Below are 19,561 nucleotides of genomic sequence, written 5' to 3' on the forward strand. Positions count from 1 at the left end.
AGTTTGCAGGACACCTACAAGACTGTAGGCGTATTTAGGCTACAGTATGTGTGAGCGTGCAGAGCGCACTTAGCGTGGTGCGGCGGCGGTGAGATTGTCATAATCCATTAGCGTTCAACTTACAACCGTTAAATCTCACTTGTCTGCAGTTTGCTAAATGCCGACTTTTCGGTATTACTCTTGGGAGAGGAAGCTTGTGGTGGTTTCTTTAGGTCCAAAAGTAGCCATCGATAATTAACTGAAACACGGTATACGAAAGTTTGAAATTAGCCAGCGCTTGAGCGGTAAAGGAAGGAGCTTACTCAGCGTTACTGAATTACAAGTACCTTCAAACGAGATACGCTAGCAATTAATCCTTATTTATTATGGTTTCTGACTTTCTGACATTTTTATAGCAGCAAAGAATCAAATTAAGAGGTGACCAAAGAATAAAAGCACACATCAGTAATATGTACGTAAAAGTATCTTTGCGACCGAATATTGATGGCGGCAATATTTATGCACTTTATTCCAACATTAGCGTAACCGTCACCTCCGCGATCAAACGGCAGTGAAAACGCAGAAATCAAGCCATGCGATTTCAGCAATAGTCGATCCAGTGAATGGATTTGGACTGCGTTGATCACTTAAATGCGCCTACGTGAAGCATACAAGCGCATCGATTGCGCTATACACTAAACGTTTTCACCTTCAGGTCGATCGGCTTGCGACATATGGGGCAGATGCTGAGTTCTTTTGCGCAGTCCATACAGACTACCATATGGCCGCATGGGACGAATGTCACATTCTTTGGCAGATCTTCACATATGCGGCAACAATTGACATCCAGCATTCCGCTTGACCCGCTTTCGTTGGCCACTTGATGATGTACGTAATACGGTCATGATATGAATCAGAACAGTCAGAATCTGAACCGCATCTTACTCAATTTCTTCAGATCGTGCGTCCGGTTGGTTTTCCCATAAGCCAGTGCCAGCGTCACACAAACCGATGGGTCTTTAGTGGTGGATAGCGCACCCTCCAGAAAGCGAATTAACAGTTCCCATTCGGCTAAATGTATCCCATAAACAGTTACCTCAACAAATAAAAGCCCAAAGATTCTTAGAACACTTACCGAAACTGCTGTCCAACGGCACCATCGAGCAGATGAGTTTATATTTTTTAAATCGACCCGCTTCCAGAAAATACCGCAGTGCCAAAACAAGTTCGCCCGATTTCAAGTAATTCTCGGCGACTGTCGCCAGTAACTCCGGATCACGGCTAAGAAAAGCCAGTTCCTTGATATCGCCGAGTCCTTCGGTTCGGTGAGCCGCAACCAACTGAATAATTAAACAAAAGAAGCAGTTTCAAGAATTTACTTCGTAAGGAACCGCTGATAAGAATAGAATCTATGTTAATCATGAAGAGTCGGAAAACAAGCATATCCATGTGTTGCGGACCTGCGCGGCTTCTTTCCAGCATTTTCCCTTGACAAGTATGTCTTTGGCAAACCGCAGCATTCCTCCTTGAACGAGTGCCTCGGCAACTATGCACGGATCATATGTGTATAACTGCTCGCCGAACACCTGCTGAATTTTCTCTGGGGGATATCCACTTCCTAATAAAGATCGAACGGCATGCTTTTGCAGAAACCTACGAAGGGAATAATCAGCTTGTACTTATGAAGACACGCTTTATTACTGAAACTGGCCTTACAAGATCTGGTCTTTGCCGACAGTTGTGGATAACAGTCGGCGGATGAAGGTCTGGGTTTCGGATACCAAATCAGTCTCGGCAATAGTCGCGACGAGTACGGCCACCTGTTCAAAGTCGCCAGAAACTGTGTTGTAGCCCGCTTCTGGTTGATGTAACATAATGTTAACCAGGTACGCGCGTTTTCCATTGATCGGACTCAGAACGCTTTCCCAATGGTCTTTACTGCTTAACTTTAGGAGGTAGTTAAACTGACGCTTGTATACACCGAGGTCGCCGCTCAGCTGCAAACAAAAAATTTTTATGGTCAGAAAACCAGAACGCCTCCAAAAAGCAGTACACGCAAAACAGCAACGAAGATACTACTCTAATCTGAAAAGAATGACGCAGATGTGCCTGCAGTGAAAGCGTTTGGCAGGTCACATGTTCTATTTAACAATTTTTAACTGCTTAAACGTTACTGCTCACTCGGATAAAATCTGCACTAAGGCGTCGCTCTTCGTATACCATCAAAGCCTTAGTCAGCCAATTGTTCTTTTCACACCATTGGCCAACGGCTACCGCATCATAAAATTTGTCGTTCCTGAAAGACAAAGATGACAGAAATTTCTGTAGAATCCAAAAAATATTTTAGCTTATTGCATGGCAAAGGAAATCTTTGACAAGTAAAGCGTAATGCTACTCGTACGATTCGTTGCCGCAATACCTCAAAATTTGGTTCAGCTTATCGTCTTCCATGGTTTCAATGTACAGCTTCACCAGCTGAGAATGCACGGTTTCATCGGGTATGCCCTTTCCCACAATATATTCCAGAAAGCTGGTCGTTGTGTTCCTAAAACGTAATACAATAAGTACCACGGAATGATTGCATGTTAACGGACCCCTTTGGCACTGATCGGCGGAAACTGTTTTCCATCCGCTTTCCGCACCGCGTTTCATTTTTCTTTAGGGATTGAAGAACGTCAGGATAGACGGTTTGCAACATGTCAGCGGTCAGTCCCAAATTGTACTTCACCTCCAGTGCACCCAGATCAGGGCTATATTGTAGAAGAATTTCAATGATCATGCACAATTGTTCCTTGAATTCCTGCAAACATACGCCTGGAAGATTTAATGTGAATGCGTTTAATTGGAGATTACCATAATCTCCAATTAAACCATTAATTGGAGATTACCATAAGAGAAGAGGAAATTACCATAATCATACAAATACATCAACTTTGTCGAACGGACTTTGCTTACTTACTGTTGTAGGCTGATGCCGTGCTATCGTTCGAAATGCACAAAGAATCTACACGACATACCTCTTTTGGCATGTTTCCAAGCAATTCGTCTAGTCGCACCGGCTGTTCGTTGCGCACTCTGAGCGTTACGAGATGTATGATGAGACTGTACTTAATGCACAGCTTTTCCACGAGTTCATCCACGGCATGCTTCGAACCTGGTGCAGCATTTTCGGACATCAAACAATCTATTACCGAATCCGCAAACAAAATCTTGCTGTTGACGGTGATAAAATGAAGCTCCAGGATTTGTATAAGACCATGCTTCAAGGCCACCTGTACAGACCGCAGACCATTGTAGATTCGTGGGTGGTACCTTGACGTATAATTCGGGATTCTTGCAAATACAAAACATACTTTGACAAGTTGCAATAAAGCACTCTCTGTCATCTTCTTCGGCGCCAGAGACTTCAGAAACATAAACAGACCTAGGTACAATAACAACCTATTATCTACTAGCCGGGAGTACTGACGTTGTTCTCGCTGTTATGACAAGAAAGTTGTGTTTACGTTCTGTGTTAGCACTGCGCTCGAACATGCTTATTAAAACGTCCAAACCAATTCTGTCGCTAAGCTTCATGGCGAGATGACCGATGAGCATAGAATGATGAGGAGTGTGTGAAGCCATATCAACTATCCATTTAAACATCTCCTTGGCTTGATCGCCCGATAAATGAACCACATTCACCCTGAGCAGGGCGCAGATGGTTTCAAAGTCCACCGTCGCGCCGCGTACAACATGGACCATCCGCATAAATATGTCGTTCCCCATTGGAATGTTCAGCCGAACTGCATACTTTAAGGCTTCCAGCGGAAGATTTTTACTTAACAGAGTCGCTACCAAATTATCAAGGGACACGCTGACCCCGAATACCTGGAGCGAAAGGAGTGGTTACAACTCTAACTCGGTGGTCTTCGGTTAGTGACATACAGAATTATCGTCTCAAGCTAGGTAAAACATGTACAGAGGGTGATTTTGCAATGTGCTTCCAGTTTCTTTATGAATTGATAGCCATTATCTCCGTGCATGTTTTACTCTTGAAGCCTTTATGTCTGAAAGCCCTTTTTCTTAGCGATTATTACAAACTGATTTTAAGAACAGAAAACAATTTAGAATACGATGGGATTTTAAAAGGGTCTGTGCGCGACACCAAACAATTCGCAAAAGGTTGTCCGGTGCTTTCCATTAAACATTTGCCAAAAAATCGCTATTAATCCTTAATCTATGGATGCCAGGTTTAGTGAACTCTAACAACATCTAGCTTCGTGAGATTCGAGGCACTGGCACGTTTTGTCAGCCCGGGTGAAATGGAAGAGAGCCATTTTGATTGCTCCCCTTGCGTTCTCCTCGGGCTACAAATGCAAATTGCTTTTCGAGAAGTTATTTAAGCGACCTTTTAGTATAGACATCCGCGGTGGTTTTAACACTGGGAGGAACCAAATGCACTGCCTTAATATTCCGGTAAATAATTTCGAAAGACAAACATCATTCGTTTTGATTTTTAACTAATTTTGAGTTTTGTTTTTACGATACTTAAATATGGCAACACGGCATTCGTGTCTCCCGCCCAAATAAAGAAGCTACATCTGCGCCTCACCGATAGGCGATTGCGACGGTCTATGTCAAACTTCAGATAATAAGGAAACAGGCAAATAGAATTCCTCGTAGAAAATTTGTTCCAGTTTGGAAAACTGGGCATTCTGCTTTAAAATCACTTTGGAGTGCCACTAACTTCGTTCTTCGAATTCAACGAATGCAGTCTAATGATGAAGTCTAATCATGAATTATCATATCAAGCACATATTGAAGTATTTTTAAGTGACAAGAAGTAAAGGAAAGAACAAGGAAGAGAATTACTGCAACTTTGTGTCCGTGCTGGAAGCATATTGCGAAATCACCCTCTGTGCATGCATACTCGTACCGGTAGGTACAATACAATGTACACAGAACGTTGATTCTTAGTGAAATTTTTGAACTCACCATCCCGTCACTGTTAATTACCATCACACCCCCAGAAGACCGCGCGCTGTGCACAACACAATTGGTGCTCTCATCTTCGGTCAACTTCGTGGACGCCAAGTGGCACATCTTCCGATAATCAATCAGATGTACATAATTCATTTTGGTGGTGATAAATGCAAACGGCAGTCCATTTGTGGAATGAACCTGTAGAGACCGCTTCAAACAATGCACTCGAAAGGCACACATAATTCACGGTCGCTTAAGTACCGTAACGGCAATCGGGAAGTCATTAACCGCTCTGTTTGTATCCAATGGGTTCTCGATCGCAAGGGAAGCATCTTTGCTTAAACTGTCATACCCTGGAAACTGAGCGTCCGCTAATGTGAGAGACGTGACAAGGATGCGGTTCTTGCTGTTGGGAACGGTGCTGGCGACCAATACAACGTCGTCATTCGCCGCTAGTGTCGGCGCAAAAGCAGCCGCAAAGCCATAGAAGGTTTTCGAAGTTCCTGATTTCAACTGGAATACATTCACGAGGCCTCTTGCTTGGTCTTCCTACGAGGAAAGAGGTTGTTAACATCAGAACTTTCCTCATCGTTGCATCCCTTGCCGCGTGTTTATTTCCAAGAAAAATTATTTCCGCATACGTAAGACCAGCGGGCGTACATCAAGCTTAATTAGTGCCAGAAACGACCACTTTCTCGAATGGCTTAGCTGATAATCGGTGGCAGTGTAGCATTTCGCCACAACCTCGTTGCGAGAAATACTCCAACCGACTTTCCCGCTTAACGCTTCCATGTGGATAATTTCTTGTTCCGTTAGAATCACTGCGTTAGTGTTATCAATCCATCCAGCGAAGTCCACCGATGGTACGGTATTTTCGGGCCATTCGGCAATTATTTCCTTTTCTACTGTGCTCACTCGCAGAACACTGCCAGCATCTACATCATAAATTTAGGGCAGTACAAAATATGCATTACGCTATTAGTATTATTTAGATTTAAGGAAGTAGGTTTGGCCAGTCGGAAGACGGTTCAGTGCAGTGCGCAACAGGATCAAAAGCGCATAATGGCCAGCACTGGCTTCGAACGGGGAAGAAAACCGAACCATCTACCTTTGTAAAACCGAACCATCTACCTTTCGTAGGTTTTCTTAGGCTTTCTACCTATGCTATGGCAGGCATTTACATAAAATTTGATGTCCTGTATATGTACATATGCCCTCTGCCAAACTGCCCTGGACTAATGAGAGTCGGTATGACTGAGCAGTAGATTTATAGGTAGGTTCTTGACCGCGTCTGAATGCTTGCATTCAGCAGAAATTGACGTGACAAGTGTCACTCACGGTGTCTGTCTGAAGCACTATCCTGCTACCGACGGTGAATGGTTGGGCGCCGACTCGCAGTTCAATTTGAGCATAGCATGCCAAACTACTGTAGTCAAATGTTTCACCTATGGCACGGTTAGTACACGTTAAATTTTTTTGACTTGTTTCCACAGTATCCTACTATGAGGAGGAGCGGCCTCTCTGCACACCCGCGCTGGGGTGGCTGTTAGGTTGTTTTGCCTATCTTCTGCTGATTTTCTCCATCTACCAGACTTTCAAATCTGGTACATATACTTTTATTTTATATAATAATATACTTTATTACTTATACGAATATTTTATGTACTGGTACATGTACTTATTATAACAGAGGCAGCCATAAGTCGGCAGTCCGTGATGATCTCAGCGAGGGAGGGCGGTCAGATGAAGATCCTGTCTGTTGAGGAAATTCCGAAAAATGGCGATGGAGCGGAATCGAACCGCTGGCTACCGAGTGAGATCCACGTATGCTAGCCACTGTGCCATCGCCGCTGTTGGCGAAGATCAAGATATTTGTGCTTGAGCTTGAGCCAACCAGGTAGGCGGCGGATGGGCGGCTGCTGTGTGTAAAGAGGATTCTCCTCTTACATTATCTATAGATTTATAAATCGCTACGTCTTTATTCCAAGAAAATTAACTCCTAATTCCAGATTAAACTTTTAAAGTTACTTTAATTTTTCAGAAAATATTTTATGATATTTTCAAATGCTGGCCCCGTGCGGCGTGGCCAATACCTCCATATTTTAGCATTTTTGCGTTTAAAAAAACTTTAAATTATTAATATTTGAACAAGGATTTTAATTACAGTAACGCAGCTGCAGTAATTACAGTCAAATAATATTTACGAAACATTTCCACAAAACAGGCGATATATTTCCACATTCCTAATTTTTAAACCGAAACCCCATACCTTAAACTCAATTGAGGGCGCGCTAGCGCGACCAGCCTTGTATTATTTCAGTAGCTTGGCTCCGTCGTCTAAGCTGTTTGCTTATCGGTTGCCCCGCAGAATGTGCGGATGCCTCTGTGCTTTGTGTGAGAGGTGATATAAACGTGCAGTGTGTTGGCGTTAAGTTCCCGTTTCTTTTCGTCTAGGGTTGACCTAGCCACTCATCCCCTGTTAGACTACCGTATCCGACAGTATCTTCTACTATCCTTTAAAATTACTACTCGTACTTTTTTTAAATTTCTGCCGTATCCCAACGTATCGCTTCAGTATCCTTTGTGTATTCTGAATGGATTCCACTAGGAAAGAAAAGAGATACCTGAAGATACTCGACGGATAAATCAAGGATCTGGTAAGATACACTGGGATACAGCAGTTACCGATGAGCGCTAAAGCTGTATTCAGTAGCATACATGAAGGATACGTAGAGGATTTTATGCCCTCGAAGGTGATACGCTTGCAAGTATCAATTACGCATGGGTAATATAAAATATTGTTAAAGTGGACATTCTTTTTAACTACGAGTAGCGTATTCTACAGTATCCCTCGTGTATGCTCAATGCATCCCGTTAATGTTCTTAGGTTCTTCGGGTTTCTTATGTTTTATTAGGGTTTTTGTGGGATACATGTATACGTTTGTATACGGCAATGAACAAAACGAAGTCAGGAAATTGTGAGGATGCATGAGGAATACATAGAGGATACCGTATGATACGGTGGGATGGTGGTATGGCTGGACATACATTAAAGCAACGAGCTTGGAAAAATTTAACGGGTACGAAGTCGTCCATATCTAAAATAATTTGATGCACAATATGTTACTATATATAACTCTACAGCATGCTAATACTGTTCGCAGCCGTACTAGGCAATACAGATACTGTCAGATAGCAGAGCCTGGAAGATTTGTATGGCTTTACATTGTGTGCAGATACTCACTTAGAACGAGGCACACTTTCCCGTTCGGACTGCGGGCGGCACTGATAATGCGGTCTCGCATACGGCCGCGTTCGAATTCAGTTCGGGTCACGTTAGTCTGTGAACCTGCTAGTTGAATGAAAAACAGACTTGAGGCGGACCAAAGATCACCCTGGCTGCACACCGTAATGCAGTGCTCGGATGTCATCGTCATGCTTTTTCCGCTGTTCCATGACCGAATCAAATCGGAAATCTGTGGAAGTAGATCAGTGCATACATTGCAATCATTTTTATAACACTGTGCTTTTGCTACAATATCCTCACAAACCACTCATTACTCAGTTTCGGGTTATTGTTCATTCTCGTACATCAGTCGAAGTCGAGATTTCGAAATAACAGTCCTATCGATATTAGTATTTCCGGTAAAAAATCCTCATTACCTTTGCAGATATCTGAAAATTTTATAAAGAAACGATAATGCAGCATGTCATCGCTTTACCTTCGCAACTGCCGCCACGGAAAGCCCGGAACCAAAATCTGCCATGACTAACGGGTCTCGACCTCGAAAACCACAATTAGCAAGTTTCGCAATAAAGGCGCTCGCCTTGCGCATGCGTTAGTGTAATGAACAACGATAGCAAAACCAGCGGAAGTTTAGGATGCTCACGATAACGTACATCATGTAATCATTACTGCCGTGATAACTGATAAGTTATCACAGACAAGTTAAAATTGCATTATGTATTTCGCAATGTACGCTATCATACCGCCAATCCATTAGGTAGAAACGTACTCAAAATTCAGAATGCCGGTCGTGAACAATGCATGAGTACTAGGTACAATACCCTGGCTGAAAACCATGGCAGGTTTACCACGGCACTTATAAGTATGTACTTCAGCTACCATCATGGTACTCCTTCCAAGGAAAGCCAATTTTGTAACGACCGCCAAATAAAAACACGCACGCCACACATTCACAAACTCATGCTCTTCACGCTTCTTGTACATACGAATGTATGTATATATACGCTTGTATATACGCTCCTTGTATATTGTATATACCTGGCACCAGCATACCGTAGTTTTGCTGCTAAAACCGTATTTTATTCTGCAATGAAATAATTATTGGCAGTAAACGATCAACAGAATGTTGCATTGGTCGTACGTACGTGCACTAAAAATTTTGTAACATTACGTATTCTGGTGAATTTAAAAAAGGCTCCCACAAGGACACACTTATAAATTGTCTCGGTGTTTGCTCGATATTTTTTTAATAGAGTATTATTGTAAACTAATCATGGCTGACATCACCTGACGAGTCGGCGGCCAAGAAATCTACTAAACATTGTAGACCAGTAAAACCAGTGTACTGCATTGTTCTAACGCATGAAAGCTTACATCGTTGAAACAAGCAGCGATTGTAACATTTCCACAGTTTTGCTGTAACATCAGCATGCTAATGACCTTTGCGTCCGGTATCGGTGGTATAAGCAATGGCACAAGCAGAACTTACGATCACTGTTCAGATATTAATCGGGTAGTCGGATTACGCCCACTAAGTATGTTGTATGTGATACATACGGTGGAAATGATGGCATTAGGAACTAAATGTTTTGATTTTTAAGTCGATTGGTCGGCGACATATGGGGCACACGCTCAGTTCTTGGGCACAACCCATACACGCCACCATATGGCCGCACGGAGCGAATGTCACATCCTTTGGATGATCCTCACAGATACGACAGCAGTTGACGTCTTGCGCTCCCCTCGATCCGCCTTCACTAGTCACTATATAATAACAGAGCACACATTCTGGCCGTAAACAAGTGACGGTGGAGAGTTCATATTGCTTTTTACTGAGCTTCTGCAGATCGTGCATGCGGTTGGTTTTCCCATATGCCAGAGCTAGGGTCACCGAGAGCGAGGGGTCTTTGGTGATGGTAAGTGCACCCTCCAAGAAACGTATGAGCAGTTCCCATTCGTCTACATACAAGCTGCCATCATTCACAGCAAACAATCTTATGTTATTCGGGGTTCAAGAAGTTCTTATGCAATTCCCAGAAAATATTAGAAAATCCAAAAAAGGCTGACCAAAATTGTTGTCCAGCGGTACCATCGAGCAGACGAGCTTATACTTCGTAAATCGTCCAGCTTCCACAAGATATTGCAATGCTGGAGCCAGTTTGCCTGATGCCAGATAACTTTCGCCAACAGTCGACATGAGATCCGGATCGCGACTTTGGAATGCCAGTTCTTTGATATCACCGAGGTCTTCATCCTTGTGAGCCACAACCAACTAAACGAATATATGGGAGAAAGCATGTAAGTGCAAGGCGTTCATACGAGCCGGGAACGAATTCACTTCGTCAAGGCAAGCTGGCTACCAAGTCCGTAAACGGTCGAAATTAGTAGTCAGCTGTAGATGGATCGGGATGTGCCAAAATACTTATGTACGCGCGGCGCGCCGATCCGGATGATGAGCACGCAAACGTACAGCTATTACATTATAAGCGCTATGATAGCGCTTAGCACGATGGCCACTACACTATGTTTGCCACAATGCATAAAGGTGCTGCGCAGTAAGATTGGCCCCTACTGTACCACCTTCCGCCAGGCAGCTACGATTATACTAAAAATATAAGGCGTGCACCAAGCCACCAGCCAGCGAAACGCATGTTACGTGTTTAATCAGTGTGGCGTGGCGCGGCGTAGTATGTTGTTTGGCGTGACCCATGAATTTACATTTTTCGTGCTCATCATTCGGACCGACTTGTACAGGATGGGAATCAGGGATATGGCGATACGTATAATTACAGAAACCATCGACGATTGCCGGTTAAGCCCGTTAAGATAATCATCGATGGACATGGTATCCAGCTTGTCTTGACGACGCGTAAACGACTCGATCGAAATAGTGGTGGAGGTCAATTACATTTGGGTAACTGTTGCGCGTCGGGTAATGGAGAGCCGCGTAAAAAATTTGCCATGACTCAGCAGAAAAACAATCGTCCAATCGTGAGTCGAGTACGCTTCCGTGCCAAGAAAGAAATTGAACACCGTAGTGGAACTGAAAAACTCCTTTTTAATGCTGTAATGTGGTAAATGTGGTATCACGTCAAAAAAGTTAATTATGAGTTTTGGATTGTGACTCTGGGTCGTTAGATTTACTTTTGGTCCAAACACAGACAAATTTTGTTAATCTGTGCAGGAGAGTTACGAGTTACTCGTAGTTTGGGTAATGGTTGCGCTTCGACGTCGAAGCGCAACGCTTACGCGGACAAGTAAGCTGAAAACCCATCCCAGATTTTGTGACTGCGAATCAGAATGTTTGCTTGGTTACGCGCTGTTACGTCACATTTTTTACGCGTTTTCCCGTTACCCGACGCGCAACGCTTACCCAAATGTAATTGACCTCCACCAGTATTACTTGGAAAATTTACGAATCGCGGAAGCAATGGCCAAAAGAGTTCAAGCAGAAACGTGGGTGCCGACAGATTAGTATGCAACAGACCTGTGCTGCTTCTTTCCAGCATTTTCCCTTGACCAGTATGTCTTTGGCCAACCGCAACATTCCGCCTTGAACGAGCACTTCTGCTACTGTGCATGGATCATACGTGTCTAGACTCTCATCGAACCGTTGTCGAAATTCCTCTGCTGGGTATCCACTCTTCAATAAACAGCGAACGGCATGCTGTTGTAGGAACCTGAAAGCAGGAGCGACCTTTACACTGCCACCAAACACGTTCCACTGATCACAAACTGTACCCACCTGATGTGTTCCGTACTGACAGCTTCGATCAGTAGTTTGTGAATAAATGCCTGGGCTTCCGATATCAAATCAGTTTCGGAAAGAGCTTCAATGAGCACGGCAAGTTGTTCAAAATCGTCAGCAGATGCCTTGTAACCGTCTTCAAATCGGTCCATCATTATGTTAACCAAGTGCCAGCGTCGTTCGTTAAACGGAGTCAAGACCCGTTCCCAGAGGACTTTACTGCGTAGCTTTAACAAGTAGTCAAACTGACGCCGAAATTCCTCCAGGTAGTCGCTTATCTGTAGGTAGAAATCCATTTATTGAAAGGTCAAACTCATTACCATTAAAGAAGTGTATAAGCGTATGAGAGGTTACTACTGTTAAAAGCAGAATACACTATACGTCTACAAGGGAAAATCCAGCGTTGTCTCTGTTAAACCTAAAGCGTCACACCAGGATGGTGACGTTCTGATGAGGAAATCTTCCACTTACCAGTTAGGAGCATTTCGTTAACGAAAGAATAGGTTGCGTGTAAAGGGGAATGTAAATAACGTAAATACGCATAAGGTACTTGTACTTTCAGTAAAAATGTAAGTATGCTAAGCGTAAGGTAACCGCCAATGCCAATAATATTAATTCGTAAATTATCGAAGTCAGCGTGAGTAATCTATTTCGACAAAATAAATTGCATACCCGGATAAAATCATCACTAAGCTGTCGTTGCTCGTAGACCATCAGCGCTTTAGTTAGCCACCTGTTTTGTTCACACCACTGTCCAACAGCCGCGGCATCGTACAGTTTATTGCTCCTGAAAATGCAGACGATTGAAAATTGTCTCCACATCTAAAAATCCGACCCTTTAAAAACTAATGGCGATTAAACATTCAAGTAAATAAACATATTTATAAGTGGCGAAGCGTATATGCTCGTGGTTCGTTGCCGCACTATGCATTCACCTAAGAATGCGATCCAAATCTTCGCCTTCTTCCATGGTTTCAATGTACAGCTTCACTAGCTGAGAATGAATGGTTTCATCGGGAATGCCCTTTCCCGTGAGATATTCCAGGAAGCCGATCTTTGCTGCCCTGCAGAGGAAAACTTTATTTGGAAAATGGAGTTACAAGTCGAGAAAACCAGCTCTTTTGGAAATGATAGGCCAAACCAGTAATTCCAGCCCTCACCACTTTGCATCCTCATCCAGCGACCGAAGGACGTCGGGATAGGCGGCTTGCAACATGTCTACAGTAAGTCTAAGATCGTGCTTAACCTCCAGCGAAGCCAGATTAGCGTCAACAGTATTTAGAAGAACGTCGATGACAAGACACAATTGCTTCTTAGATTCCTGTGAAACACGAACGCGGTAAGTTTGATGTAGATTTTTTATTCGCAAAAAAGCGATGCTTCGACTATGCCTACATTTTTTTATCACTGTTTTGCGTCAGTTTTACGTCAGTTGAAGTAAATTTTTCAGCGCATGGCTATATGGAAACTACAGTAGCTACACTGTATTACAAAATGTTGCTTCACCGCTGCCTTAAGAAAATACATTTCCGAGAAATACCATTCGCGGAAATAAGACTGTTTTCAATATTTGTCGCACGTTTTATGAGATACTCATAAAAACTGTACCTTTTTCGGCAACTTTTCAAGTATAGCGTCCAGTCGCACGGGTCGTCCATTGCTTATTTTGTATGTAACGAGTTTCACGATAAGGCAGTACTTAATGCAGAACTTCTCCACAAATTCATCCACGACAGACTGTACACCGGGTTCCACAATTTCAGACAGCAAGCAATCTAGTACGGCATCCGGGTGCAACTTGCTCTGGTTTGCAATAAAATGGAGCTCCAGAATTTGTATGATGCCATGTTTAAAAGCCACCTGCCGCAAACCAGCGCAATCGGGGCGGTTAAATTAGAAATCTTAGGTACGGTACTTCACATAAATATCGAGCGCTGGCAGAGTACGAGGCTTACTTTGACAAGTTTTAATAAAGGGATTTCCGGCATATTCTTCGTTGACAGGGACTTGAGAAAGACAAACAGGCCTAAACACAATAACGCTGTTATGTAATATAATTATATTTCATTTGTTTTGCAATACTCGCTATTTATGCCGGTAGTATTTCTGCGTGCAGCCAAATCACTACAAAAAGATGGTATGATGCCTTGTCCCATAACACAACTCACATTGAGCGGTTCGTTCGAAGCCTGCATGCAAAGCTAAACGTATTAGTATGGCCGACTTATATGGCGCAACGCACTGCTCGTCGACAGAAAACACAGGTTTAGTGACTACTGCACCGTTTTGACCGCTAAATAAAAAAACCAGTTGCTTTGACTGATTCTGCAATCAGGACATTTTAGATGCCTGCGTCCGCGCGACGTACTCATGTTGTACACCAACTTTAACACTGACAGATCGAGTTTAACGATAGCAAGTACTTACTATAGTGTGAGGAGGACTGGTAACCAACCGTTTGACGTCATCACTCTCGCATACACGTGAGGGCGGCTGCCATGGTGACAGATGCGCGTTTTTCACGGTTTTTGTCAGTTTTCTCAGCCGATTTCTGTTCTCTTCTATTTTTAGCCCTCGAAATAAAAGTTTCTATATTCATTATGGTCTTTTAAAAATATCAGTAAGCTTTTGATGAGAAAGAAACTTCAGAATATCTATTAAAAGGGACAACAAAGGCTGTGGGACTATGGTACGCAGTAGCACAGCAGTGCTTTCTGTATGCGACAGTGATGACGTTGTCGACCGTTGCACAGCAGTTACCAGTCCTTCTAGCTATAGTAAATTAGTAAGTTCCTGATGATATTTAAAAAAACCAACATGGCAGCTGATTTTGGCTTACATTCATTGCTAGCCCCGTGCTCGAACAGAGGGATCAAACTGTCCAAACCGATTTTGTCGCACAGCTCCATCGCGAGATGACCGAGTAGCATGAAGTGATGGGGAATGGATGGAGCCACATCAACCGCCCATTTAAACACCTGGACGGCCTGATCGGCCGACAAATGAACCGCGTTTAGCCTGAGGAAGCCGCAAAAGGTCGCAAAGTCCAGCGTCATGCCGCCTACAGCGGGGACTACGCGCATAAACGTTTCGTTCTCCATGGGAACATTTAACCGTATTGCGTACTTCCCGGCTTCCATTGACAGATTGTTGTTTAGCAGAGTCGTTATCAAATGGTCAAAGGAAACATTAACTCCAAATATCTTGAAAGGTAAAAAACGGCTTTTGAGTTTTGCTTACCAAAGTTGATTATAAAAAATCGTTTGAATACCACAACAAAAATAATGCAATATAGTATGTACTCTGTACGTATATCCGTAAACTCGGGTAATTTTTGTTTGATTTTTTACCGACCTGCAGTTTGACACTGAAGTCCTCCTTACCTGGTTGTCTACTCCTGATGCATTAATGAATGAATGAAAGAGCCTATTTTCAATAATTTCCCCCCAACCATTTTTTTCCCGAGTTTGTGTTTTAACGGGTTCAGGAAACATCTGTTTATTTAGCTCTACTTGACCCCTCTGTGGCTTGCTTTGTCGCCCGCACGCAGGTAGCTACGCCACACGGGCCGCTCACATATCGCTAAATAGTCAGCGCAGCCGTTGTCAGCATTAGTAAGTAAGCTCTGTGCTGCTGCATTCATGATGGGCGTGCCCACTGCGCTTCAGCATTTTGCCCACGCTTTACGGCACAACTGATCCTCAGCCGAGGCACGCCGGAGCCAGACGTTCAACCGTTGATGGCTGCGGTGTTCGGCGTAACACGAAGCAACTGATGCGCTTCGGACGCAACCACAGTCCCCTTCGTACTCATCGTAAAAACTCGCAATAAAATTTACAGACTTACTGTTCCTTCACTGGTAAGGATCACCGAGCCTCCAAAAGAGCACGCGCTGCGCGCAGCACACAAGGTGTTCTGCTCATCAGTTAACTTTTTGGACCCCAAATGGCACATATTCCGATAATCAACCAAATGAACATATCCCATTTTTGTGGTGACAAATGCCAGAGGAAGATCGTCCATGGGATGTGGCTATAGAAAAATCATTAGACAATGCGCCGATTACGGCTGTCAGGCACGTAATTTTATGTCGTAATAGCCTTTACGTACCGTTATGGCAATTGGAACATCCCTAGTCAGTCCGTTTCCGCCCTCGGAGTAATCTATCTCCAGAGTAAAGGTTTTGGTGGCTCCCGCATCAACAGAAAGCTGAGAATACGCAAGCGGGCGATACTTAATGAGCACACGGTGCATGTTGTTGGTGATGGCGGTGTCGGCGACCAAGATAGCGTCTCGGTTGTTAGTCGATAGTGGGGGCACGAAAACAGCCGCAAATCCGGCAATGGTTCGGCAAAATTTGGCCTCCGTGTGCCACACCTCCACAAGACCTGTTGCTTGATCCACCTAGGGAAGGTCACTCAGTGGTAAACTGGTAACCCTTAACGCTTGTCAAATTCGTCGTTGTTTAAGTTATGGTTGCGTCGAACACAATTATTCCGCCGCTCATAGAAAAGGGGACTGCATCAGTTTGCATGCGTACATCAAGCTTAACCGCTGCCAGAAATGACCATTGTCTTGAGCGACTCATTTGGTAATCGGTGACGGTGTAGCTCCTGGCTGTCACCTCTGTACGAGAACACATCCAACCGACTTTCCAGGTCCTCGTATCCATATGGTTTATATCTTTCTCCGTAAGAACGGCAAAGCACGTGTCATCTATCCATGCAGCGAAATCTACCGATGCCACGGTAAACATCTCGTCCTCCAGGCTGAGCACCCGTAGTAACTTGGCAGCATCTACAGGATAAAGTCGAGTGGTAGTTAACCAATCTTTAATTATTCAATTTCTCCGGTATAATGCCATAATTTTGCCAATTTTTCTACATAATTACATTAACGGGTTGATACGATTTAACATAACAGCAGTTAAGCGTAAACAATTACATCTAATACAGTAAGGCGCCGTTGATAGATTTAGCATGTGTTTCGTTTTCCGCTCACCCTGAACGAGGCAGAATTCCCCGTTTGGACTACGGGCGGCATTGACGATACGGTCCTGCACACGGTGCCGTTTAAAGTCTGTGCGGGTTACATGTGGCTGTGAACCGGCCATATTGATGAAGGACAGACTGGGGTTGGACCAGAGATCACCCTGGTCGCACACTGTAATGAGGTGCTCGGATGTCAAGGCCATGCTTTTCCCGGTGCTCCATTTCCACGGAATTAGTTCGGGAATCTGTTGCGGAAGCCAAAAGCAAGAGCAAAACAAAATTTTATGTACAAGGTATACTCGCTCAGTTGTGAAATCAACATCAAATCGCTCAGTTGTGAAATCAACGAAGATCAGCGAGCTCGCAAAAAGTTCTGCCGATAGTATTCGCACTGATACATTTCGCTTCAACGTTGTAGATCTGAGCGGTACATTATTTACCTTTGCAATTGTCGTCACCGCAAGCACGGAAGAAGAATCTGCCATGGCAGACGGTGTTTTTGCGACGCTCACGTTAGCTTTTATTGTTGATATACAGTTGCAAACTTTTACACTAAAAATGAAAAACAGGCTCTCATAAGGATATTGCCCAAGGCTGAGATCAACGAGTACCGACGGTTGCGTTATCGCACATCCGCTAAAATCTAATATTATTGCCGTGATGTGTCGTCATTCTCGCCACAATGTCAAAGAAGTGCAAACGGCTTTAAGCATTTTGCGGTATGCTACTATGCGTTATCATGGCACCAGGGAAGAGAACGAAGTAAAAATGAAATCTGCTACTCAGTAAGCGAACAATCCGATCGAATACCCACATAACAGGTACTGCTGGCTCACGTTGACACAGAGAATGTACGTACGGTGTTCCGACAGCAACGCATATTCATGTTGTCGGAGGAAATACATTATCGTTGAATAATCAATAAATGCGCCACGTTTCAAGATCATCGTGCTGCTTGCCTGGCCCACTTGCTTTGATGACGTTTGCAGCCGGTTTGCTCATATAAGAGCGTTGCTAAATAATTTGTGCAGAAATTCAACAACCGGCAATTCAATTATTCAATTACGTACGCTCATAATATCGGCAGTGGTACATCGAGCGGCCGGTATCGTGGGCGCAGGTATTAACAATAATACGTACTAATACCCGTTAAACTGTTATTGAAGAGGTAATGTAAAACCTTGGAAGTTGCCGACAAATACCATTTTTTTACGATACAGTGTACAATGCAATGTACAGTATTATCGTGATTCAGTGTTGTTACAGACATAATATTATCTGTTCATTCACGACCGTGTTCGGAGTTACGTTTTTGATTGATTGATTGATTGATTGATTGTTTATTGAGTAGCCAAGCCGGGTACATTTCGGCATTATCACATATCCTTATTCACGAAGAACATCAAATACGCTATGGCTAGTCAAGTCACCACACTCCGTTAAAGAACAGTAATACGTACACTACAGATGTAACACGTCACAGAATTGCCGTAGCTTAAACGGGCATAAAGCGCACCATGCACAAGGCACAGAGCCACGGAACAACAAGATCAGTATCACTCTAAATCGCATCCGTATCAAAGTTCAGTCAGAGAGGGCCCTTCGTACGTCCACCGGGTCCAACACACCGTTGGCGTACAATTCCGATTCGAAGTGGTGAGTTGATCCAAGTAGAATCCGTATTAACCACAGGCATCGAAGAAACGTACACGCCACTCCGTACGGTCAGCGCTGGTGCTGACTAACCACTTCGCACACAGGCCTGACGGACCGTGCACTCGCAGCCTGAACTCAGTGGTCACCCATCTAAGTCCAAACCGCGCTCGATGTAGGCTATCTTTCAAAACCCGAAGGCTTATCCATTTTGCTACACGTTGAAACGACACATGCGGACGCGCGCGTTAATGTAAAGCTCGATTTCAGAAACGCCTTCAATACATTGCGTCGGGACGTTTTGTTGACTGCTGTACGTGACAAATTCCCTGCATATTTCCGATACTTCTGGCAGTCCTACCGGCACGCGTCACACCTGAGTTGCGGCAAGTTCATGTTGTCTTCAGAAACTGGTGTACAGCAAGGCGATCCCGCTGGTCCGTTTGGATATGGCCTTGCAACACTTCCACTCTTTGAAGACTTATAGTGCGACAGAGCAGCTGGATACCTTGATGACGTCACCCTAGCTGGTTTCGCGGAAAAAGTTATTGCAGCCATTCGACTGATCATTGCACGCGGTTTAAGAATGGGACTGGAGCTCAATCTCAGCAAATGCGAAGTTTTCAGCGTGGGACAATTCACTGCGGATCGGTTACATGCTGTTCAAATGGTGCTCAATGCATTTCCCGAAATGGCCGTTTCTAAGGAAGAAGAATGCACACTCCTTGGAGCTCCTTTAACGACAGCGGCGTGCGAGACTTTCCTCCGCAGTAAATCCGTGCAGCTGGAGTATTTCATATCGCGACTCAAACTGATACCTGCACATTACAGCTTGTACCTTTTGCGAAATTGATTACTGATACCGAAACTGCTCTATGGATTCCGCACAAGCAGATGTTATGAGCACGTGGCGTTGATTGCATCGCTGGATGACATCGTCCGTGCCGGTTTGCAGTCCATTCTTAACGTCCGTCTGAA

General features: G+C 43.9%; 2 protein-coding genes across 6 annotated transcripts; both read right to left on the reverse strand.

Moving 5' to 3' along the window:
• Positions 1 to 361: 361 nt before the first annotated feature.
• Positions 362 to 8,790, reverse strand: LOC129582247 (uncharacterized). Of its 3 annotated transcripts, XM_055473721.1 has the most exons (17): positions 8,667 to 8,790; positions 8,189 to 8,420; positions 5,605 to 5,879; positions 5,206 to 5,493; positions 4,957 to 5,142; positions 3,486 to 3,849; positions 3,333 to 3,403; positions 2,997 to 3,251; positions 2,574 to 2,779; positions 2,399 to 2,524; positions 2,161 to 2,275; positions 1,863 to 1,976; positions 1,696 to 1,799; positions 1,440 to 1,632; positions 1,115 to 1,319; positions 925 to 1,050; positions 362 to 858 (listed from the first exon to the last, which is right to left on the reverse strand). In XM_055473721.1, the coding sequence occupies exons 1-17, from the start codon at positions 8,778 to 8,780 to the stop codon at positions 668 to 670; spliced, it is 3,165 nt and encodes a 1,054-aa protein (XP_055329696.1). In that variant the 5' UTR covers positions 8,781 to 8,790; the 3' UTR covers positions 362 to 667. The 3 variants fall into 3 exon arrangements, with proteins under 3 accessions (XP_055329696.1, XP_055329695.1, XP_055329694.1); XM_055473720.1 differs by having other exon boundaries at positions 1,696 to 1,976; positions 2,622 to 2,779; XM_055473719.1 differs by having other exon boundaries at positions 1,696 to 1,976.
• A 640-nt stretch (positions 8,791 to 9,430) lies between these two features.
• Positions 9,431 to 17,717, reverse strand: LOC129582215 (clathrin heavy chain 1-like). Of its 3 annotated transcripts, none has more exons than XM_055473670.1 (16): positions 17,542 to 17,717; positions 17,371 to 17,482; positions 16,941 to 17,175; positions 16,480 to 16,736; positions 16,050 to 16,343; positions 15,786 to 15,971; positions 14,779 to 15,142; positions 13,895 to 13,965; positions 13,548 to 13,799; positions 13,100 to 13,260; positions 12,875 to 13,003; positions 12,612 to 12,726; positions 11,937 to 12,217; positions 11,679 to 11,871; positions 10,259 to 10,463; positions 9,431 to 10,150 (listed from the first exon to the last, which is right to left on the reverse strand). In XM_055473670.1, the coding sequence occupies exons 2-16, from the start codon at positions 17,413 to 17,415 to the stop codon at positions 9,765 to 9,767; spliced, it is 3,174 nt and encodes a 1,057-aa protein (XP_055329645.1). In that variant the 5' UTR covers positions 17,416 to 17,482; positions 17,542 to 17,717; the 3' UTR covers positions 9,431 to 9,764. The 3 variants fall into 3 exon arrangements, with proteins under 3 accessions (XP_055329645.1, XP_055329646.1, XP_055329644.1); XM_055473671.1 differs by having other exon boundaries at positions 9,431 to 9,955; positions 10,025 to 10,150; positions 17,371 to 17,716; XM_055473669.1 differs by having other exon boundaries at positions 17,371 to 17,717.
• Between the last annotated feature and the right edge of the window lie 1,844 nt (positions 17,718 to 19,561).

This window comes from Paramacrobiotus metropolitanus, unplaced genomic scaffold (assembly GCF_019649055.1).
Source record: "Paramacrobiotus metropolitanus isolate TYO unplaced genomic scaffold, Prichtersi_v1.0 Parri_scaffold0000007, whole genome shotgun sequence".
In the NCBI taxonomy this organism is placed as follows: domain Eukaryota; kingdom Metazoa; phylum Tardigrada; class Eutardigrada; order Parachela; family Macrobiotidae; genus Paramacrobiotus; species Paramacrobiotus metropolitanus.